The 25,424-nt window shown below is 34.5% G+C and overlaps 2 protein-coding genes and 1 long non-coding RNA gene across 3 annotated transcripts in view; 2 read left to right on the top strand and 1 right to left on the bottom strand.

The window, feature by feature from the left end:
- Positions 1-5,802: 5,802 nt before the first annotated feature.
- Alr (Evr1_Alr domain-containing protein Alr) lies at positions 5,803-6,644 on the bottom strand. The gene is made up of 3 exons (XM_090171111.1): positions 6,475-6,644; positions 6,167-6,369; positions 5,803-6,078 (listed from the first exon to the last, which is right to left on the bottom strand). Exons 1-3 carry the CDS (start codon positions 6,592-6,594, stop codon positions 5,916-5,918), a joined length of 486 nt encoding a protein of 161 aa, XP_090027237.1. The 5' UTR covers positions 6,595-6,644; the 3' UTR covers positions 5,803-5,915.
- Positions 6,570-7,331, top strand: LOC149966223 (uncharacterized). Its single transcript, XR_016480263.1, has 4 exons — positions 6,570-6,752; positions 6,828-6,899; positions 6,973-7,053; positions 7,124-7,331. It is a non-coding gene; the product is annotated as an uncharacterized LOC149966223 (long non-coding RNA).
- A 381-nt stretch (positions 7,332-7,712) lies between these two features.
- Positions 7,713-25,424, top strand: part of LOC149966224 (septin-9-like) — a 31,177-nt gene continuing 13,465 nt past the window's right edge. Inside the window, exons 1-2 of the mRNA XM_090181032.1 lie at positions 7,713-7,870; positions 15,800-15,830. Of these exons, the coding sequence (XP_090037158.1) occupies positions 7,856-7,870; positions 15,800-15,830 (46 nt within the window). The 5' untranslated portion in view covers positions 7,713-7,855. The remainder of the gene's footprint in view (positions 7,871-15,799; positions 15,831-25,424) is intronic.

The following is a 25,424-nucleotide window of genomic DNA, read 5'->3' on the forward strand; positions in this document are numbered from 1 at the left end:
TCTTTCGACGCAGTGGCGACATCTCTTGTCCAATTTCTCGAATCCCGGACTAAATGTTTTTTAGAACACAACATTGCAAAAATTAAATAATGATGAAATTCCAATAATATTAACATAATTTAGATCACGGAAACGCATACAGGGTTGCCACAGTTTTTACACATTAAAATTCCCTGACTTTTTCAGGTTTTCCCTGACCACCTCCGGACATTTTCCCTGACTTATTTTGTGCGAAAATTTTGAATTTTTTACCCTAAATTTTATAAAGATTTTCTATTTGCAACCTAAATTAAATTCCCTGACATTTCAATGAATTTTAGACAACTTTTTAAACTTCCATGATTTTTCCCTGATTTTTAGACCCATATTCAAATTCCCTGACTTTTCCAGGAATTCCAGGTTTTCCAGGTACCGTGGCAACCCTGGCATACGAGTGACGTAACACAATTGTTATTAACGGAGAAATTAGCTTCCCTTAAAGGGAATATGAACTAAATCGAAAAATCTTCTACAGACCATATTTCTATTTAGATTCTATAGAGTAATATCGGCGTGACGTATGTCGACGTCACCCATGCTTTTTCCTATAGATAAAAAACTGCACTCAAAATGGCGGCCATAGCCCAAAGCTACAGAGCGATACTACTCTATTCCCATAAAATCAATGTAATTCCAGGGTTATTCAACTTTTATGAGGTTAAAATATTATCTTTAATGCCTCACAATAAGTTATAAGATGGGAGATTTTACGTCGATTGGTCAACAGCGCCCTGCGTTAGAGATATATAGAAGCTCGTAAAAAGAAGTAATAAATAAGTAAATAATAAGTCAATTTATTACGAAACTCAGAAAATAAATAATTAATAATTTATTTCAAATTGTGTCTATCTTTAATTATTGTTTATTAAACAATGTTAATAAAGATATTACCTATGTGGCGCTCCCGTGCAGTAACGACAAAAGCGGGAAAATCGGGGTTGTTATCCAACCTCTAAAAGTGGAATAGCCCTGGAAATTCATTAATTTATAGGGCCATGTTATTTTTAAGACGAGGTTATGGTGAGTCACGATGGTCGGAATCTTTACGTCACTGCGTTACTTTCAGTTTATATAAAAGTTATAAAATATTTATCTACGAGCTCTTTAAAGTTTGTAGTCCAATTTTGTGTCAGATAATATATTTAACTTAACTCTAATCTAATATTACTTCAGAGAGAACGGTTTATATGGCGGACTATTTTTCTGGCGGATAAAGAAAAATTACAGGCTTTCCTTGAACTGGAATATCCCGTCAAATCGCCCAGATTTTCGTCCATTTTTTTTAAACCAATACCCGAAAAAGAAACTACAATATTTTGACAGTGGCGACATCTACAGGCCGTCTGCGGTTTTCTCATTTCATGAAATATTCCACTCCCTTTTCGATATTCTTGTCCAGTCAACTAAAAGAACAAAAAACCTTTCGTCATATTTCCGCGGTATCTTTTTCTCACAATATCCAAATCAAACCGTACACAGCGTTGCTAGAATATTCGAGAGAGCGTCCTTATTTCTAACGGGCCTAGCGTCATCTATATTTATGAGATGAAAGTTCTTTCTTCGGTAAAAAGTTCAACTTGATACATGATCCTCTATATTAAATGCTAAACAGGAATCTGGTGTTTTTTCCCTGTTATTGTTTTCTCTTACTTCGACTCCTTCGGGGTTCGAGTTGCTCTTCGCTATTCTCGGTTAGTTTTGAATTTCAGATGCAGGAGACTGCTGCGGACTCCCAGATATCGCGGTACAACGACGAACCTCAACCCCACGCTAGACTACACTCGCGTTACGAAGACGACGCTCTTAGGCCTTGGCGCGGGGAATCGAAAGTAATCTCTCATTGGGAGAAAAACAGTCGCTAACGGCTTCGTCCTGACGACGAGTCGAATCGTATTTTCGAAACTATTTCTTTTTGTTAACTGCTTCTCTCGCTCGATACTCGTGGCGTTGAAGAGACGATTAGAATCACTACGTGACGGATAGAGGGACGAATACGATTCTTCACTTTGGAGTTTCCTTGTTGAACATGTTTGACGTGTTCCGTTTCTTTCTGACGATACGTTTCCTAACGGAAAAATCTATCGACTTTATTCCGCGCCAACACGTGGACGTCGCCATTTTGAACCAACTATGATCGGCAACAGAACTATTACGTATTCTTTTAAGCCGCGTTCACACTAGACGCTTTCGAAACATTTTTAAAGTGTCGGCTCTAGGTGAAGTTACTGAAGTCGCTAGCGTCGAAATCAAAACAAGATGCGGAAGCTACATTTGGCTCAAAAGGCGGGACATAAAAGTACGCTTCGCGTTGATTGGCTCGTTTGTAAATTTGTCAATAACTTCTTAATTGTTTACAATATATTTTATATGGGATATATAATTTAGGTTAAAGTTCACTAAGTAGAGTAAAATTGGTCTAAATATAATACTCTATAATGGCTCTCTGACGACGTTATTGTTTCTCTATTTTGAATTTTAGCTTCCGTTCCCATCAATAGATGGCTCTACGATCTCCACGAAAGTCATTGTTTTCGAAGATTCGGATAGATTCATGGCTATCTCTAATAACAGGGGCCTTTTCATAATATAGGTGGCAATGATAGAGCCGACAGTTGCTTTAAAGCAAGTGTCGGCTCGACGTCTAGTAACTCTATTTTCAAAAGATGTCGCTAGCGTCGAAATCAAAGGCTTTCATTGTATATAGTTTGTAAATTGGTCAATAGCATAAATTACAGCCATTTTAAACATTAGTTTATACACGGGATATATAATTTAGGAAATAGGCTTCGAGCTTAGGAAATTTAGCGCCATCTTCAGTTGTTATGCAGAGATAATTTTGAACGAGCAGACAGCTTTCATAAATTTAATTTAAAACTCGGTCGGTAGGCGGCGATACTTATGACCAAAATTTAAACTACGCACGAAGCCTATATGATAGAGTCAACAGTTGCTTTAATAATATATAAATATTTATAATACCATAAGAAACATAAGTGTTGTAAGTATGACACTGAAGGATATTGGATAGTGATAGTTTGTCGCAAAATGATTGCGTAACCGGTGGGAAGTTTAGGAATAGGAAATACGTCACACCCTACTCCCTTCGTTGAGCGCATTCGGGTCTTAAATTCTAAAATAACTAAATTCAGAAACTGAGAGTATAATCAATAATTCAACCTCGTATTTTACATTTGAACGTATTTAAGTTTTCAATGAGCTTTTGACTGCTCTGCAAAAGATGTTATCGGTGTAGATTTCTCCAAGACTATAGTAACAACTAATTGAAAGTTATCAGTTCTTAGCCACATAATGGTTAATATGTCATACTTATAACTATTTTTTTACTTAATGTAGTGCCGAAATATAATTGTTGTGGTTGTATGAAGAATGTATTTATTTATACTCAGGGAGAATGAATATGTCGAGATTATTTTTTGCGTTTCTCCAATTCCACCCGTTGGGGCCCCGGTATGCTCCTCCGCTTTAATAAAATCAAATAATACAGCTATCTCATTGGTTCCCCCCCCCCCCCTTAGCGTGACGGGGTTAGGGCCTCAATGTGTCCGTCAATAGTCTCGACATATTCATTCTCCCTGAGTATAAATAAATACATTCTTGGTTGTACCTTAAATTAATAAGAAAAGCTAACGCTCGTATTATTAGTAAGTCTTTTAACTAAATTCTGTTTTTTTAAATTATTAAAATTGCAAAGTTTTTTGCAGAGAAAACCAATTAACAAACGAGTCAATAAATGCGAGGGGTACCTATAATTACGCGTTGCAACGTAGGCAACGAATTATGTATCGCCTTTTGGGTCAAAGTGTAGCTTAACTATCTGGTTTTTAAACATTTTATTTCGACGCTAGCGACATCTGTTGTAAAAAGAGCTACATCACGCCGAGCCGACAGTTGCTTTAAAATGAGTCTTACCATAAGTTCATATGCCAGGATAAGCATTCCAAGTAGAGGTATGGATTCCTGCTAAAATTGATTAGATTGCTGTGCACAAACATTTATTCTTACTTGTGGTTTCAGTGTTTCCGCATTTACACAAATTTGTCTATAATTAGAACGCATTTTGGGAATGATGATACACCAGCCACGGACCAAGAATCTAAGGGGACACATTTTTCAGGCTTTAAAAAGCACGCGTTAATACTGGGAATAAGAAAATCTCGGGTAATTTTAGTTCAATGTGGACAAACTTGGTGTCGCTGAAATCGATTTCCGGTGTAGTTTCGTAGAGAAGCTGGAACGTTCACGTTCAATTTGGACAAATGGCGCCGTTGTTGTTGGTTAGTAAGTTTTAGTTCTTTTTTTAAAATTGGTTCTTTAAAAGTTTAAGTAATGGTAATTAACCATTGTGTTAAAGCAACTGTCGGCTCTATCATTGCCACCTGTATTATGAAAAGGCCCCTGTTATTAGAGATGGCCATGAATCTATCCGAATCTTCGAAAAAAATGACTTTCGTGGAGAGCGTGGAGCCATCTATTAATGGGAACGGAAGCTAAAATTCAAAATAGCGAAACAATAACGTCGTCAGAGAGCTATTATAGAGTATTATATTTAGACCACTTTTACTCTACTTACAATGTTAGTGAACTTTAACCTAAATTATATATCCCATATAAAATATATTGTAAACAATTACTATAATTGAAGTTATTGACAAATTTACAAACAAGCATACTTTTATGTCCCGCCTTTCGCGTCAAAATGTAGCTTCAGCATCTTGTTTTGATTTCAACGCTAGCGACATCTTTTGAAAAAAGAGTTAATTCACCTAGAGCCCAAACTTGCTTTAAGTAAAAATAACCAGTAAGCCGCATATGGTTGAGGTTTTCAATCAAATTCACTGGAATCCATTTCAATTCTAATCTTAATAATTTAATGAACTAAGCCTTACCTAACTTTCTCGCACGTACTGTCGCCTAAGCCCCGACTAAGCCTCTCGTAGTGATAGTTGAACTGAATTCTTGAGGAGCTTCAAAGCGGCTGATGTACCTCAGTAAGCCTTCCGATTTTGACCACGCCTACCGTGTCCAAATATCGGGAGCAGTTAGTCCCCTTATATTCTTGGTCCATGCACCAGCCATACGCTTCTTGCGTAGTTTAATTTTGGGTCAGAAGTATCGCCGTCTACGGGCTAAGTTTCAAATTTCATTTGTGAAAGCTGTCCTATCATTCAAAATTCTCCCCCTAGAACCGCTTAAAAGCTAGCCTACAAATATTTGAATACAATTGTCGTCTGTTATTTCCTCGAACATTTAGTTGACAAGTCTCAAACCAGATGGCGGTATTTTCGGCGCTCGAAGCATCAATTTCTAATCGAACGATAATTTCTCATGTAGAATCAAAAAATAGCAAGTAACTTTCAAAATTCCCGCTAATTCTAGCGTTTTACACGCCATCTTTCGAATATATATATAGTTTCTTAAATATGTTTATATTTATAAAAATAGATAGATCATGATATGCGATTTTAAACCTATTTTAAGTCTGAAACGCAAAATAAAAAAACATCAATAAAAGTTCAATATTGAACTTACCGCTTATTTTAACGTTTTACGTTCCATCTTCCGGATATTTCTATAGTTTTTAAATATGTTATATTAATGAAAATGACTGCACTTGCGTACGCGTGCGATTTTAGACCTAATGACGTTGCATACTTGCATTTCAAACATAATTCTAAAATGACATTAGTTTCTAAAATGATCACCAGATGACGACAGCGGGCTAATATTTGGAAACATTTTTTAATCAATAAACCTATTTGCTTTGTATACAAAATATATATACCTAATATTACATAACACATTTTACACCATATAAATAGTTAAAGTTAATTAGTTTTTCGTTATTTTTCGTTAATTTAATCACACGAGCCATCTTTCCAGCCTTCTAACCACCTTTCATCCACTTTCGTACAGTCAAATTCAGGCTTTCCTAATTTTTTATTAACTACATTGTGCATTCTGCAAAACCATTGTGATAATTCCCACCTAGTAGTAGTTTTAGGCGGATCTTTTATGATGCTGGAAAATAGTAAAATTCTTTTTAAAATATTACTTTAAATATGGCGGGAAAACAATTCTCAGGACAGGGCTGAAAATAAACCCTTACTCATCTCTGAAATCGCTGGCACATTCGTGACATGGGTAAAATTTGGAAAACAAATGAATAAAACTACTCATGTCTTTTTGTTGATCTGTCGTAGGTTTATTTGGGAAATAGGCTGCCATTGTGTGCAAAATTGACCAGCTATTTCGTCCTAGTTCTGCCCGGTCCAGCGGACATTCGTGCGTGTTTTGGTTTTGATCGGAAGACTGCAAAAGATTGCGTCATTTAGGCCTCGGCAGATTTGTCGTTTTTCCGTATTCCATTGCCATTTTGTGGGTAAAAAATTATATAAATTATTGTCTTATAATTACCGAATTAGGATTAACTTTCCCATTCGCGAAACCAGCCCATGATTTAAAATCAGTGCAAGCTTTACAAGGTTTTTTCCGGCCGCCGGTTCCGTAAATATCGTCTTCATACGGCGCAGCCATTTTGTTACCCTGTTATTTTCGTAGATGCACAATAGATGTCGCTTTTGCAGTAAGCATTAGTTCGAGACATCTTTCGGGTTTCTTTCGAAGGTAGTCACCGTAGATTAATGATAAAATGGCGACCTACGCGAAGAACGCCGCGAAGGTTATTCCAAAAAGTAAATAAATATATTTCGATATATATTATTATATAATACGCATAAAATATTTCATTATTTTAATTGTTATTTAAGCTTATGGCTACATAAAACAAGGATGTAATGAGGTTCCTGAGCTTGTGTTTTCATTGGCACTTGGAGTGTTTGGTGGGTCTTTCATGTTTTAAATTGATTTATCAAAGTTATATTTTGCATTAATTTCTAAATTTACTTTCCAAAGGTTTGTCAGCTGCAGTTATTAGAACCATGCGAAAAGAAGCTAACGAAGAGGCATATAAAAAACATAAAACAAGATACACTGGTAATTTATGTTTTTAATTAGTAAACAATGAAATTTCTTGTAAAAATGTTTAACCTTCTTTTCTTTTTAGTTTATCGGGAGGGAGACCCACGAATTAAATATATAAAAGACATAGACTTCTGATCATTGCTAAACATTGCGTAGAAAATGATTAATAATATGTTACGTTCTTGGTGCTGATAAATAAACTGTAATAATTTAGCAAGTATCAATATTTTTAGTTGAAATTGCATGAAATTATAAGGGTAGATAATTTTGAGCACTGAGAAATGGAATTGAAATAAATATATTGTGTTTCATATATTATCGAGTAATAGAAACTTTTTTCTTATAAATATATAGCAACTTTAATCATAACATTTAAGCTTAGAAATATAAATATTTTAGATTTTTACTCTGTTTTTTGAATATTATTAAAAAAAATTATTTAATTCCATGGTAAAAAAATATTATCTTAACATGTTAGTTCTCAATCTTACTAATAGATGTCATGTTTCAGTTCTTACTTTATCGCAGTTGCCGTTAATAGATGTCGCTATCCGCACCCCACTAGTTTTTTCTTCGAATACTAGATGTCGCTGGTCTATTGCCAAATAAGGTAAAAAAAACCGGGAAAAAGTTATGACGTCTTAAAAGAAGTTTGACGGTCCTCGAACTACACGTGCGATTTTTCAACCGGGATCATTCCAATGAAAGTTTTTTCTGCTATTTATTGTATGACTTTCGTGAGAGTTACCGTGTATCTAAATAAACGTAAATCATCGTTTCAAAGTTGAACTAAAACCTGCTTAACTACCTAATTATGGATTTACTTCAGGTACGCAAAATAAATTATTTCTGTTGAGTATTGTGTTGATAAATTGATATGGCCAGACGGTAAATTTAATTAACGTTATCAATAAATACCAAACACCGGTATAGATAAACCCAAAATTGGCCATATGTGATATCTTTAAATGCGCCTTGTTAAAAAAATGGTAATCAAATATTGGATAACCGAAAAGCGTGTAAACGATTTAATAGAGTGAAGAGGAAATTTTCTCTTGAATATGCAATGGAATAATATTATGAAACGCTAGCTAATGTGTTTTATTTTTTCTTAATAAGCCTTGCATGTATTTGAACTTTGAAATAAATTCCTCGGTCTATTATTTTAGTCAGAACTTTATTATAGTCATTAAATGGGCTCTCTTTCGATGTCTGTCTTGAACTACTGTTTGCGATTGCTCTAAAGTTACAGTTGTTGGAACGAGGCAGGGCCGTGCTTAGAGGTCTCGCGGCCCCGGGCGAAATGCATGGGCGAAACTGAGTGTAGCGGCCCTCCGGTATATACATCCCTATGGGAAAAGTTTAGCGGCCCTGGGCGACCGCCCGGCTCGCCACCCCTTAAGCACGGCCCTGGAACGAGGTGGGCAATGACCCTCCTTAAATTGTGACTGGAGGTTCGTGTAACTGCCCCCTTTCCCGAAAAATGGTTCTTTTTAACTTAAAAGCAAAATATTTTGTTGGAAAAATATCCATATTTTACACAATCAATGTTCATATAATGATTTAATATTTATTAAAATATATCCTATTTTTTTGAAAATTATTACAAAAAATGCAATATATCCTATTTTCTTGAAAATTATTACAAGAAATGCAATATAAAAATTTTCGAAAAAAAAGAAACTGAAACCTGAGACCTTTTTGGGCACATGAGCGTTAATCAACAACTAGTATTCGTGGAACCGTGTAAATTTTCTATTAGGTGCGTTCTTTTGAAATTTGAATGATCTATTTCCGAAACTACAAGTGAAATAACTGTTTAAAAGGTTTTTTTTTAAATAAAATAGTTTATTTATTATAATTAGTGCCATTTTTGAAGTAAGCACTGCTGCATTGCTGAGTGCATTCTTTAAATTAGCACTGAACAATTTAGACACTGTGAACATTGGAAATTTTCATTCATCTGAGCACGTTGTTTGAAAAGAGACGCTTTTTGGTGCAAATCTTTGAAATAATCACTTATGTGCGAACCTTTAGAAAAGATAGTTTTGTGCGAATCTTTAGAAAAGATAGTTTTGTGCGAATCTTTAGAAAAGATAGTTTTGTGCGAATCTTTAGAAAAGATAGTTTTGTGCGAATCTTTAGAAAAGATAGTTTTGTGCGAACCTTTAGAATAGATAGTTTTGTGCGAACCTTTAGAATAGATAGTTTTGTGCGAACCTTTAGAATAGATAGTTTTGTGCGAACCTTTAGAATAGATAGTTTTGTGCGAACCTTTAGAAAAGATAGTTTTGTGCGAACCTTTGAAATAGATTAGTTTTCGGCGAACCTTTGAAATAGATAATGTTTGGTGCGAACCTTTGAAATAAATTAGTTTTCTGCGAACCTTTGAAATAGATAGTTTGGTGTGAACTTTTGAATTGGATAGTTTGGTGCCAACCTTTGAAAAGCGATTGCTTTGGTCGAAACCTTTGATAAAGACGCTGTTTGGTGCGAACTTGAGAGTTAGGCACTGTTTAGGGATAATTTTTGAACTAGTGCGAGCTTTAAAAATATAAACTGTTTGAAATTATTATGAATGGGTGCGGTCTTTTGAAATTACTACGAATGGGTGCGGTCTTTTGAAATTGCCACTAATGGGTGCTATCTTTTGAAATTACTATGAATGGTACTATGCTTTGAAATTACTATGAATGAGTACTATCTTATGAAATGACATCGTGGGGGTGCATTATTTTTCAATTTAAACGTTCGTCCAGGAGGGCGTCGTTTCAGGAATTCCCACCGGCGACAACTTGTTCCTGTAGCGAATATTTGGTTCCCATCGTCGTTTATAAAAACAAGGCGAGATATAGTCGTCGGCGCGTCGCCTTACCGACGACAGACGGAGCGAACAACGTTCCTCTCTGTTCCCGCTGCAACGGCACCAAATACTTCTGCAAACCTCTACTTCAGGCGCAGACTGTGTTAAATGTTCAACTTGCCGCTTTCTTAGTTACAATTTAGGAACGGGGTTGAAATTGCGTAATTATGACAATGCCTTTAATTTTTAATAATGGTTTGTTTCACGTGCCCCCTGGGCCTAAGTGAGGGTGACGTCTAAGTTCATTTTCGTCGTTTGACACCACTTGTCCGACTTCCCAACTCGGCTTGATTCCTGCCCAGATTACGCCCGAGTAACGGTTTCCAGCGCTTTTCTCCGCTATTCGTTTAATTGTTACGGGCTAAGGGTTAAAACAATTACGCGTTTTTCGCGTTTCGAAATCCGCGAGTGCAATGGCTGCTAAAGTTTACTTGGATTGAACAGGCCGTTGATTATAAAGTAGGCTGCCATTTGATTATAACGTAGGCTGCCGTTTTTAATTATAAAGTAGGCTGCCATTTGATTATAACGTAGGCTGCCGTTTTTTATTATAAAGTAGGCCTTGGTTTGCGACAGCCTTAACTGGTTTTGATTGCCCGAAATGATGAATAAAATAGGTTCGTTCAAAATATGGACGCTAGAAGATAATAAGCACGTACAAGTTAATGTTTTCAATCGTATTTCAACTAAATCTCAGCTTTATCGACCCTCCAGTAAATTTAAGTGAAGAGAAAAGTCTGCCATCTATTGATGACAATGCGTACTAAAATACAGCAAGTTTCCGCTCCATCCACTCTTTAGGGCAAAGCGACAGGTCTGCCATCTATTGGGGCAATGAGTACTAAAATACAACAAGTTTCCGCTCTGTCAACTTTCCATCAACTCTTTATCGCAAAGCGACACGTCGGCCATCTATTGGGGCAATGCGTACTAAAATTTAAATATTCAAAATAACATTTGTGCCAGAAAACCGTTGATAATTGCAATAATAATAATAATCAGCTAGGCTAATACCCAAGGCGCACCACCTTAGGCCTAACAATAATTAGACCATACTAACATTGTACAACTACCGGTAAATTTTCTGTGTAAAACATTATTTCAAACAATGAATTTTCCCACCCCTAACGGTTATTTGTTTGGAAATACATAGTTTTAAAGGTCAAATCAAAATGTCTGTTTATAACCTTTTCAAACTATCACTGTACACTGTACGGAAATTTCGACTCTAAGCCCAAATAAATATAACTGAGATGTTTAACAGTTTATACCAAAACGATACTACCCGGCCACCCGACATTAAAAGTCGCTCGATGACTTGGGCCTAAGGTGTGCCTTGGCTATTAGCCTAGCTGATTATTATTATTTATATTGGAGAAGCTTATTAATGCTCAGAAAAAAAAAATATTTTTATAGTTAGGTTAGGCTTAGTTCATAAACAATTTTAAGTTTAGAAATTGACGGCTTTTAAAATTCATTTTGCTCGTGAAAATACCTCTACATGTTATGGTCAAAAAAGCACGCAAAGAAGGCTGTGTGCCCAAGACATGTACCTGTAGTGTCGCGCGCTGAAACGTCATTTCAAAATCCGTCAATAAAATAGATGCCATCATGCCAGTGAATTTGAGAAAAAAAACCTCGGCCATAACCGGCTTACTGGTTATTTTTACTTAACACAAAAAACCTCGGCCATAACCGGCTTACTGGTTATTTTTACTTAACACAAAAAACCTCGGCCATAACCGGCTTACTGGTTATTTTTACTTAACACAAAAAACCTCGGCCATAACCGGCTTACTGGTTATTTTTACTTAACACAAAAAACCTCGGCCATAACCGGCTTACTGGTTATTTTTACTTAACACAAAAAACCTCGGCCATAACCGGCTTACTGGTTATTTTTACTTAACACAAAAAACCTCGGCCATAACCGGCTTACTGGTTATTTTTACTTAACACAAAAAACCTCGGCCATAACCGGCTTACTGGTTATTTTTACTTAACAAAAAAAACCTCGGCCATAACCGGCTTACTGGTTATTTTTACTTAACACAAAAAACCTCGGCCATAACCGGCTTACTGGTTATTTTTACTTAACACAAAAAACCTCGGCCATAACCGGCTTACTGGTTATTTTTACTTAACAAAAAAAAACCTCGGCCATAACCGGCTTACTGGTTATTTTTACTTAACACAAAAAACCTCGGCCATAACCGGCTTACTGGTTATTTTTACTTAACACAAAAAACCTCGGCCATAACCGGCTTACTGGTTATTTTTACTTAACACAAAAAACCTCGGCCATAACCGGCTTACTGGTTATTTTTACTTAACAAAAAAAACCTCGGCCATAACCGGCTTACTGGTTATTTTTACTTAACACAAAAAACCTCGGCCATAACCGGCTTACTGGTTATTTTTACTTAACAAAAAAAACCTCGGCCATAACCGGCTTACTGGTTATTTTTACTTAACACAAAAAACCTCGGCCATAACCGGCTTACTGGTTATTTTTACTTAACAAAAAAACCTCGGCCATAACCGGCTTACTGGTTATTTTTACTTAACACAAAAAACCTCGGCCATAACCGGCTTACTGGTTATTTTTACTTAACACAAAAAACCTCGGCCATAACCGGCTTACTGGTTATTTTTACTTAACACAAAAAACCTCGGCCATAACCGGCTTACTGGTTATTTTTACTTAACACAAAAAACCTCGGCCATAACCGGCTTACTGGTTATTTTTACTTAACATAAAAAACCTCCGCCATAACCGGCTTACTGGTTATTTTTACTTAACACAAAAAACCTCGGCCATAACCGGCTTACTGGTTATTTTTACTTAACACAAAAAACCTCGGCCATAACCGGCTTACTGGTTATTTTTACTTAACAAAAAAAACCTCGGCCATAACCGGCTTACTGGTTATTTTTACTTAACACAAAAAACCTCGGCCATAACCGGCTTACTGGTTATTTTTACTTAACACAAAAAACCTCGGCCATAACCGGCTTACTGGTTATTTTTACTTAACAAAAAAAACCTCGGCCATAACCGGCTTACTGGTTATTTTTACTTAACACAAAAAACCTCGGCCATAACCGGCTTACTGGTTATTTTTACTTAACAAAAAAAACCTCGGCCATAACCGGCTTACTGGTTATTTTTACTTAACACAAAAAACCTCGGCCATAACCGGCTTACTGGTTATTTTTACTTAACACAAAAAACCTCGGCCATAACCGGCTTACTGGTTATTTTTACTTAACAAAAAAAACCTCGGCCATAACCGGCTTACTGGTTATTTTTACTTAACACAAAAAACCTCGGCCATAACCGGCTTACTGGTTATTTTTACTTAACACAAAAAACCTCGGCCATAACCGGCTTACTGGTTATTTTTACTTAACACAAAAAACCTCGGCCATAACCGGCTTACTGGTTATTTTTACTTAACACAAAAAACCTCGGCCATAACCGGCTTACTGGTTATTTTTACTTAACACAAAAAACCTCGGCCATAACCGGCTTACTGGTTATTTTTACTTAACACAAAAAACCTCGGCCATAACCGGCTTACTGGTTATTTTTACTTAACACAAAAAACCTCGGCCATAACCGGCTTACTGGTTATTTTTACTTAACACAAAAAACCTCGGCCATAACCGGCTTACTGGTTATTTTTACTTAACACAAAAAACCTCGGCCATAACCGGCTTACTGGTTATTTTTACTTAACACAAAAAACCTCGGCCATAACCGGCTTACTGGTTATTTTTACTTAACACAAAAAACCTCGGCCATAACCGGCTTACTGGTTATTTTTACTTAACACAAAAAACCTCGGCCATAACCGGCTTACTGGTTATTTTTACTTAACACAAAAAACCTCGGCCATAACCGGCTTACTGGTTATTTTTACTTAACACAAAAAACCTCGGCCATAACCGGCTTACTGGTTATTTTTACTTAACACAAAAAACCTCGGCCATAACCGGCTTACTGGTTATTTTTACTTAACACAAAAAACCTCGGCCATAACCGGCTTACTGGTTATTTTTACTTAACACAAAAAACCTCGGCCATAACCGGCTTACTGGTTATTTTTACTTAACACAAAAAACCTCGGCCATAACCGGCTTACTGGTTATTTTTACTTAACACAAAAAACCTCGGCCATAACCGGCTTACTGGTTATTTTTACTTAACACAAAAAACCTCGGCCATAACCGGCTTACTGGTTATTTTTACTTAACACAAAAAACCTCGGCCATAACCGGCTTACTGGTTATTTTTACTTAACACAAAAAACCTCGGCCATAACCGGCTTACTGGTTATTTTTACTTAACACAAAAAACCTCGGCCATAACCGGCTTACTGGTTATTTTTACTTAACACAAAAAACCTCGGCCATAACCGGCTTACTGGTTATTTTTACTTAACACAAAAAACCTCGGCCATAACCGGCTTACTGGTTATTTTTACTTAACACAAAAAACCTCGGCCATAACCGGCTTACTGGTTATTTTTACTTAACACAAAAAACCTCGGCCATAACCGGCTTACTGGTTATTTTTACTTAACACAAAAAACCTCGGCCATAACCGGCTTACTGGTTATTTTTACTTAACACAAAAAACCTCGGCCATAACCGGCTTACTGGTTATTTTTACTTAACACAAAAAACCTCGGCCATAACCGGCTTACTGGTTATTTTTACTTAACACAAAAAACCTCGGCCATAACCGGCTTACTGGTTATTTTTACTTAACACAAAAAACCTCGGCCATAACCGGCTTACTGGTTATTTTTACTTAACACAAAAAACCTCGGCCATAACCGGCTTACTGGTTATTTTTACTTAACACAAAAAACCTCGGCCATAACCGGCTTACTGGTTATTTTTACTTAACACAAAAAACCTTGCCATAACCGGCTTACTGGTTATTTTTACTTAACACAAAAACCTCGGCCATAACCGGCTTACTGGTTATTTTTACTTAACACAAAAAACCTCGGCCAAAACCGGCTTACTGGTTATTTTTACTTAACACAATGGTTAATTGTATTACTTGAACCTTTAAAGAGCCAATTTCAAAAATAAAGGGTCTGAAACTTACTAAGCCTAATCCTTTAACCGACAACAACGGCGCCATTTCGTCAAAATTGAACGCGAACGTTCCAGCCAGAAATCGACGTTTGTCCATATTGAACTAAAATTACCGGTGATTTTCCTAATCCCAGTATTCACGCGTGCCTTTAAAAGCCTGAACAGTGAGTCCACTTAGATTCGTGGTCCATCCTGACTGAAAGCCAAGGTCAAGCAAGTAAAAAAACACGTTTTTAGTTTTATATCTAAAATAATTGCAAGAGTAATCTAATAATAGAGATATACTAAAAAAGAAGGTAAAATCAACATTAAAAATTAACTAATACTCGAGGATTTATATTTCGAATTTCTTTTCAAAGTCATATATCTCGACTTGCCTGAGCTTTGCTCTCAGACAGCGAATTGATTGCTAAATTTTCAACCTTCTTAGAGACATCTAGCGTTAGCTATCGCGTCAATTCCAAAAAAAAAAACGTCTCAAGACCCAGCTTTATTAGTATATTCTTCGCACGAGCGATTTTCACGCGCGCTAGAAAAATCTATTGCCCTCGCGACTGTAGCGCGTGCTCGTAGGCTCGTAAAAGTAAGAGACTGTGACGTAAGAGCCACCTTAAAACAAGAAAGCCACATTAATTTATAAAAAGAACTAATTTTCTTTATGGCTAGGCCAAAAATATTTTTTTAAATTTATGAATTCAAATATAATTTTGTTTTTTATTTTTTTTCCAATAAATCAGTACATTTCAAAACACGCCTAACTTTCAATTTTTCTTATTTCAGGAGCATATGCTGCCCAATACGTTGGAAGAGGGTAAGTGGAAATTCTTTCAGAAGAATCGTGGGTTTTCAGGGTAAAATATTTATTCGAAATTTGCTTTTTTTTAATTTATGGCACCAACTGGTCGAAAACGTTCTGCCCTAGTATAGCGAGTCTATGAGATAAGTGTGAGAAGATACTAACTTACAAATTTTAACGCCAAAAAAAGACTTGATCCTGTAAATATTTTTTGTGGGGGCGAGATACAAAAAAATGGACCGTCTAGGGGAAAAAAAAAGTTAAAATATTTTTCCGAGCTCTAAATAATCTGGTCATTTTTTGCTTTGGTTTTTTGGTGGTTTTTGTGGGAGGTTTTATGAAATTGGTAGTCGATGTCCGTCCCTCTGAATATGTTTTTCGAGGATAACATTATGATTAGTATTAACCCATTGCAATGGTAAAACTATTTTGATTCCGAAAGTCGTCCTAAACCTTTTCAAACTATATTCGAATAAAAATTTTGCGTCTTTCTCAATAATTGAGATAATTTTCGTTGAATGATACCACGCAGTTTTACTTAATGTATATGTTAATGTAGCTGAATTTATGGGAAGGTATTATCTCGCTGAATGTATGGGAAGGTATTATCTCGCTGAATGTATGGGAAGTTGTTATCTCGCTGAATGTATGGGTAGGTATTAGCTCGCTGAATGTATGGGAAGGTATTATCTCGCTGAATGTATGGGAAGGTATTATCTCGCTGAATGTATGGAAAGTTAGTCTCTCGCTGAATGTATGGGAAGTTAGTCTCTCGCTGAATGTATGGGAAGTTAGTCTCTCGCTGAATGTATGGGAAGTTAGTCTCTCGCTGAATTTATGGAAAGTTAGTATCTCGCTGAATTTATGGAAAGTTAGTCTCTCGCTGAATTTATGGAAAGTTAGTCTCTCGCTGAATTTATGGAAAGTTAGTCTCTCGCTGAATTTATGGGAAGTTAGTCTCTCGCTGAATGTATGGGTAGGTATTAGCTCGCTGAATGTATGGGAAGGTATTATCTCGCTGAATGTATGGAAAGTTAGTCTCTCGCTGAATGTATGGAAAGGTATTATCTCGCTGAATGTATGGGAAGGTATTATCTCGCTGAATGTATGGGAAGGTATTATCTCGCTGAATGTATGGGAAGGTATTATCTCGCTGAATGTATGGGAAGGTATTATCTCGCTGAATGTATGGAAAGTTAGTCTCTCGCTGAATGTATGGGAAGTTAGTCTCTCGCTGAATGTATGGGAAGTTAGTCTCTCGCTGAATGTATGGGAAGTTAGTCTCTCGCTGAATGTATGGGAAGTTAGTCTCTCGCTGAATGTATGGGAAGTTAGTCTCTCGCTGAATGTATGGGAAGTTAGTCTCTCGCTGAATGTATGGGAAGTTAGTATCTCGCTGAATGTATGGGAAGTTAGTCTCTCGCTGAATGTATGGGAAGTTAGTCTCTCGCTGAATGTATGGGAAGTTAGTCTCTCGCTGAATGTATGGGAAGTTAGTCTCTCGCTGAATGTATGGGAAGTTAGTCTCGCTGAATTTATGGAAAATTAGTCTCTCGCTGAATTTATGGAAAATTAGTCTCTCGCTGAATTTATGGAAAGTTAGTCTCTCGCTGAATGTATGGGAAGTTAGTCTCTCGCTGAATGTATGGGAAGTTAGTCTCTCGCTGAATGTATGGGAAGTTAGTCTCTCGCTGAATGTATGGAAAGGTATTATCTCGCTGAATGTATGGGAAGGTATTATCTCGCTGAATGTATGGGAAGGTATTATCTCGCTGAATGTATGGGAAGGTATTATCTCGCTGAATGTATGGGAAGGTATTATCTCGCTGAATGTATGGGAAGTTAGTCTCTCGCTGAATGTATGGGAAGTTAGTCTCTCGCTGAATGTATGGGAAGTTAGTCTCTCGCTGAATGTATGGGAAGTTAGTCTCTCGCTGAATGTATGGGAAGTTAGTCTCTCGCTGAATGTATGGGAAGTTAGTCTCTCGCTGAATTTATGGAAAGTTAGTCTCTCGCTGAATGTATGGGAAGTTAGTATCTCGCTGAATGTATGGGAAGTTAGTCTCTCGCTGAATGTATGGGAAGTTAGTCTCTCGCTGAATGTATGGGAAGTTAGTCTCTCGCTGAATGTATGGGAAGTTAGTCTCTCGCTGAATGTATGGGAAGTTAGTCTCTCGCTGAATGTATGGGAAGTTAGTCTCTCGCTGAATGTATGGGAAGTTAGTCTCTCGCTGAATTTATGGAAAGTTAGTCTCTCGCTGAATTTATGGGAAGTTAGTCTCTCGCTGAATGTATGGGAAGTTAGTCTCTCGCTGAATGTATGGGAAGTTAGTCTCTCGCTGAATGTATGGGAAGTTAGTCTCTCGCTGAATATATGGGAAGTTAGTTTCTCGCTGAATTTATGGGAAGTTAGTCTCTCGCTGAATGTATGAGAAGTTAGTCTCTATTTGGGATCACGAAGTTGACTCATAAATGAACTAATTTTTAATTGAAACAAAGGCCTATTGATAAATAAATCGCTTTCATATTGAAAATTGACGCTTACTTTAAAGAAGTAATTACAAATTATTGAATTGGAACATAAATTTGTCTACAATAATCACTAGCTTCGTTTCATAAGGTACTAATTTTGAAATTTCAAATCAAACGGTCGTTTTTACTTGTGTTTATTGCCATCAACGTATACATTAATCATGCCTACTTATAAATGATCATGTTACGTATGCCAGTCGAGGGGTTCAAACCGTTCAACATTCGTAAACATGACGTACACTCTAAAGAGGAATTATTTTAGAAACCTTAAAATCAACTGGAAAATCTAGACAGTGACCAAAACCAGTTCCCAAATCTCAAAATCGCCTAAATCTTTATAAATTAATACTAAAAATGTGCTCTGAAATCTCAAAACCAGTTCTGTTCTAAAATCTAAAATATTATAAATTAATACTAAAAATGTGCTCTGAAATCTCAAAACCAGTTCCAAAATCTCAAAATCAGCCTAAAATATTTTAAATTAATACTAATGTGCTCTGAAATCTCAAAATCAGTTCCAAAATCTCAAAATCAGCCTAAAATATTATAAATAAATACTAATGTGCTCTGAAATATCAAAACCAGTTCCAAAATCTCAAAATCAGCCTAAAATATTTTAAATTAATACTAATGTGCTCTGAAATCTCAAAACCAGTTCCAAAATCTAAAATGTTATAAATTAATACTAAAAATGTGCTCTGAAATCTCGAAATCAGTTCCAAAATCTCAAAATCAGCCTAAAATATTATAAATTAATACTAATGTGCTCTGAAATATCAAAACCAGTTCCAAAATCTCAAAATCAGCCTAAAATATTTTAAATTAATACTAATGTGCTCTGAAATCTCAAAACCAGTTCCAAAATCTCAAAATCAGCCTAAAATATTATAAATTAATATGTGCTCTGAAATATCAAAATCAATACTTTCCAAAATCTCAAAATCAGCCTAAAATATTATAAATTAATACTAATGTGCTCTGAAATCTCAAAATCTCAAAATCAGCCTAAAATATTATAAATTAATACTAATGTGCTCTGAAATCTCAAAATCTCAAAATCAGCCTAAAATATTATAAATTAATACTAATGTGCTCTGAAATATCAAAACCAGTTCCAAAATCTCAAAATCAGCCTAAAATATTTTAAATTAATACTAATGTGCTCTGAAATCTCAAAACCAGTTCCAAAATCTCAAAATCAGCCTAAAATATTTTAAATTAATACTAATGTGCTCTGAAATCTCAAAACCAGTTCCAAAATCTAAAATATTATAAATTAATACTAAAAATGTGCTCTGAAATCTCGAAACCAGTTCCAAAATCTCAAAATCAGCCTAAAATATTATAAATTAATACTAATGTGCTCTGAAATCTCAAAACTAGTTTCAAAATCTAAAATATTATAAATTAATACTAAAAATGTGCTCTGAAATCTCGAAACCAGTTCCCAAATCTCAAAATCAGCCTAAAATATTATAAATTAATACTAATGTGCTCTGAAAATTAATATCGAAATCAGTACTTTCTAAAATCTCAAAATCAGCCTAAAATATTATAAATTAATACTAATGTGCTCTGAAATCTCAAAACCAGTTCTAAAATCTAAAATATTATAAATAATACTAAAAATGTGCTCTGAAATCTCGAAACCGGTTCCAAAATCTCAAAAAAAGCCTAAAATATTAAAAATTAATAATATAAATGTGCTCTGAAATCTCAAAATCAGTTTCCGTACGCAAAAATTTGCAAATGTCGGACTATGGTCGGACCCCTCGATGTTAGTATATAAAAACTACTAAATAATAGCCGAAGTATAGCGTTTCGTCTCTGTAAAGAACCTTTTAAAGAAGCTTATTTTCGGGTTTGCAACGTCGCGTCTTGTTTGTAAAGCGTTGTCTACCTATTCCACTGGCAAAATTCTCCCGGAACCTCTGAAATCTTCACTGTCAAAACGCCCCCACAAATTCGCCTTTCGCTCTCCCTAGAGGGGGCGACGGTGGGAGTAGGACGAATTGATTGACACACGGGGGCGCTACTTCGGGATGTCTCCGCACCCCGCGCGCTTTCGGGCCCCGGACTTCGTACCGTACCAAATTGGTCCGCCAAATAAATGATACGCGACCAAACGTAACATCTCTAAACCTAATTTCGTATGCTCCGTTACCAAGTAACTTCTTAAGCGACCTTTTGTACTCTTTTTTTGCAGGGGGATGTCATTAGATAAATATTACGAGGCTTAGCAATTAAGAAGACGCGCGTCTTCCGTTAAGCTTTAGCGTATGACGAGCGGTTCGACTCTTCACTAAGCCTTGGCGTGACAGGATGAACCATTAATATTAATCTTTCCCCGCCAAATATTTCTTTTTCTTATAAATTCGTGGTATTAAGACAATTTTTTTGTGGTCGCGTGATGATATAATATTGCTCGGGGAATAATGCGTGTTCAGGAAGTTCTAGTTTTGTTACGGGTAATTATTTAACTGCCTTCGCGATTTCGTGTGCATTGATATCTAGCCCCTAAGTCGCCTTATGGCATGTATCAGCTTGAAAACTGCACATGTTACGATGTCATAAGTAGCGTAATATTTATAAGTATGGCAGTTATAACCTTCCATTTTTCGTATTTTTCTTCGCGACTAACAAATTAGTAAACTTTTTACCAATCTATAACAAGCAAATTTAGTGTGTTTTTAATTTTAATTTAGTGTTTAATTTTTTATGTTTTTAATCATTTTATATTCCCATTCAATAATTCGTTATTTTGACAGAAGTATGCATTTTGTATTTAGAAACATTTATATTTAGTTAAGCATTGGTCTCAAATAAAAAACAAGTGAACTCACTATTTTGCCATGTGAAGAAAAGTTGTAGTAAAAATTAAGTGTCATACTTTTCAAATTTATTTTACTTATGATGATATTTTCCATGAGTAACTATATGGAGATTTCTTAGTGATTGTTTTTTAGCTTCACCCACTTAAGATATAGAGGGGGAAGAGGCTGCTATTTTCGATGCTGATGTGGTCGTTGTTGGTGAATACACCGCGTCGCTAACTCCGAATAGGTAGATTTCTCCTCAACGGTACCTGATATAAATTTAATTTTCTAAATCGATAGCATTGCCAATTTAGGCAATCGAAGCTCAAAAACTCTTTTGGGTATTAATTCTGATATCTATGAATCCGATATAGCATAAGTAACATAATAAGAATAAGTATGACACTTTTTATAGTTTTAATGCTAATTTCCTGCGCGAACCATTTTTTGATACTGACAATTTGCACTCGAACTGACATTGTGAGTAGCGTGTTATCGTCCTTGGTAGTACTATATTTAGACACTAGGGGGCTCTCTGCTGAAAACTAAATCTAGACCACGCAATAGCTCTGAAAATTAGTTGAAATACTTGTAGTTATTATGTAACTTATGGTTATAGCTAGAAATCTTTGTGATATATTAACTGATCACTAAAAATATTCAACCTCGTGATCGAGTCAGTCTAATCTAAAAATACTCGTAAATTTGTATTTCGAATTTCTTCGTAAAGTCACGTATCTCGACTTGCTTGACCTTCGCTCCAGCCAAAAGGTTTTGAGTGTTTATCTAAAAGCTTCAAGGGTTCGTACATACAGCAATAGTTTTATCAAAGGCCTATAATATATTTTGATGAGTATATGGCTTTGGGAAATATTTTCCCGAGTTAAAGACAAAATTAGGTTGACCTTCATGTATCATGAAAAATCCTAAAGGGAATTTATTCAATGGGCAACCGTTTCGCCATGGCAACGAAAAATGTTTTTGACAACACAAAATATTAAATTTTCCCATTGAAAATAACATGGGATTTTGACCTCAAATTGATCAAAAGTTGATCAATTTTGATGTTTTTTCGTCAATTTTTATCTATTTTTTCTATTTTTGGCATTTTCTAGGTGATTCAAGTCAAAGTATACCGATATGCACTAATTACCTTATTATTTTTCCTATATTTTCCTATATTTAGCCTATTTAGTTTCCTATATTTAGCCTATCTAGTTTCCTTTAGTTTCCTATATTTAGCCTATTTAGTTTCCTATATTTAGCCTATTTAGTTTCCTTTAGTTTCCTATATTTAGCCTATTTAGTTTCCTTTAGTTTCATATATTTAGCCTATTTAATTCCCGATATTTAGCCTATTTAGTTTCATATATTTAGCCTATTTAGTTTCCTATATTTAGCCTATTTAGTTTCCTATATTTAGCCTACTTAGTTTCCTATATTTAGCCTATTTAGTTTCCTTTAGTTTCCTATATTTAGCCTATTTAGTTTCCTTTAGTTTCATATATTTAGCCTATTTAATTCCCGATATTTAGCCTATTTAGTTTCCTATATTTAGCCTATTTAGTTTCCTATATTTAGCCTATTTAGTTTCCTATATTTAGCCTATTTAGTTTCCGATTTTTTCCATAAAATTTTCAAAGCTTATCCCTGGTCACCCTGCTAATATTATTGACTTATGGTTTTATTTCGTAAACATCGTATGGTTTAAATTTCCAAAACACAATCCGTTATCTCGGATCTTAAGTTAATATTGGAAATGGCCTTCGAGAATGAATTCAATCTTTTCCGGTAAATGATTCCGTGTTCAGAAGATGCAGGTGACTAACGGTTACGAATGCAATCGATTCGAATCGGCGCTGTATTTCCGCCTTTAAACTTCACATCCCCCTCTGCCTCCCCCCTTAGCTTTGCTTTTCTCGCGTCAAGTCATCGCGCCACTCGCGCGTTCAAAAATTTCTATCAACATATAACATTTCTTGCTTCATAATAGCAGGTGTTTATTTTCATTTCTCTCTCGATCGTGATTTTTATTTATTTTTTGGTCGATCGTGAATATACTTTCAATCTCATCCGAGTTGTTATTGTTTTTACTTTTAATTGAGGTCGAGCACCTAGATGGCGCCAGATGCTTAACAATCGACTTGATCCGCTTAATCTAGGTTTCCACTTTTTATTTTGTTTAGGTGCATTTTTGAAAAACCGTTATTTAAAGGGAGTATAAAGTTTGATGTATTGGGTTTAATCAACGAATTTCATATTTTTGCCATTAGATTTAACAGAAGACAGGAGTAGTTGCCCATAAAAGGGGAATTTGTTAAAGCGCATTTTTGAAAAAAGCTGAATTTAAAGGGAGTATAAAATTTATGGTGGATGAACGAATTTCATGTCATTGCCACTAGGTTTAGCAGAAGCTAGGAGTGATTGGCATTAAAAGGGGGATTTGTTTAAGCGAATTTTATTAAAAAAAACGTAATTTGAAGGGAGTATAAAGTGTATGGTAGATGAACGAATTTCATATCCTTGCCACTAGGTTTAACAGAAGCTAGGAGTGATTGGCAAGTAAAGGGGAACTTGCCAGGGAAGAGCGAAACTTTGTCGGTGGGAGAAAATTGCAAGGAGAGGAGTGATATTTTGAATAATTAATTTTTATGTTCCAATTGAATAATTAATTTTTATGTTCCAATTGAATAATTAATTTTTATGTTCCGATTTAATAATAAATTTTTATGTTCCGATTTAATAATAAATTTTTATGTTCCGATTTAATAATAAATTTTTATGTTCCGATTTAATAATAAATTTTTATGTTCCGATTTAATAATAAATTTTTATGTTCCGATTTAATAATAAATTTTTATGTTCCGATTTAATAATAAATTTTTATGTTCCGATTTAATAATAAATTTTTATGTTCCGATTTAATAATAAATTTTTATGTTCCGATTTAATAATACATTTTTATGTTCCGATTTAATAATACATTTTTATGTTCCGATTTAATAATTAATTTTATTAGGTTCCGATTTAATAATTAATTTTATTATGTTCCGATTGAATAATTAATTTTATTATGTTCCGATAAATAATTGATTTTATTATGTTCCGATTGAATAATTGATTTTATTATGTTCCGATTGAATAATTAATTTTATTATGTTCCGATAGAATAATTAATTTTATTATGTTTCGATTGAATAATTAATTTTATTATGTTCCGATTGAATAATTAATTTTATTATGTTTCGATTGAATAATTAATTTTATTATGTTCCGATTGAATATTTAATTTTATTATGTTCCGATTGAATATTTAATTTTATTATGTTCCGACAGAATAATTAATTTTATTATGTTTCGGTTGAATAATTAATTTTATTATGTTTCGATTGAATAAATAATTTTATTATGTTCCGATTTAATAATACATTTTTATGTTCCGATTTAATAATACATTTTTATGTTCCGATTTAATAATTAATTTTATTAGGTTCCGATTTAATAATTAATTTTATTATGTTCCGATTGAATAATTAATTTTATTATGTTCCGATAAATAATTGATTTTATTATGTTCCGATTGAATAATTAATTTTATTATGTTCCGATAGAATAATTAATTTTATTATGTTTCGATTGAATAATTAATTTTATTATGTTCCGATTGAATAATTAATTTTATTATGTTTCGATTGAATAATTAATTTTATTATGTTCCGATTGAATAATTAATTTTATTATGTTTCGATTGAATAATTAATTTTATTATGTTCCGATTGAATATTTAATTTTATTATGTTCCGATTGAATATTTAATTTTATTATGTTCCGACAGAATAATTAATTTTATTATGTTTCGGTTGAATAATTAATTTTATTATGTTTCGATTGAATAAATAATTTTATTATGTTCCGATTGAATAATTAATTTTATTATGTTCCGATTGAATAATTAATTTTATTATGTTCCGATAGAATAATTAGTTTTATTATGTTCCGACAGAATAATTAATTTTATTGCATGTAACTCGATGGAACTGCCATTAACTTTGTCAATTACATTTAGTAAAGGTAGTCATAATTTTAAATTAATATTTACTGAAAATATTTATTAATTTTTAGAGTTATAACGTAAAATAAATTTTGTTCATATTTTCATAATAAATCGACTCTGCCATTGTTTTCTTAATTTTCTAGAGCCTTTATTTTTCTACAATAGAGGGCGCTGTTGGGAAATAAACATAAAATCATGAATGTATTC

This window comes from Leiobunum rupestre, chromosome 1 (genome assembly GCF_980474605.1).
Source record: "Leiobunum rupestre chromosome 1, qqLeiRupe1.1.hap1, whole genome shotgun sequence".
NCBI classification, from domain to species: Eukaryota; Metazoa; Arthropoda; class Arachnida; order Opiliones; family Sclerosomatidae; genus Leiobunum; species Leiobunum rupestre.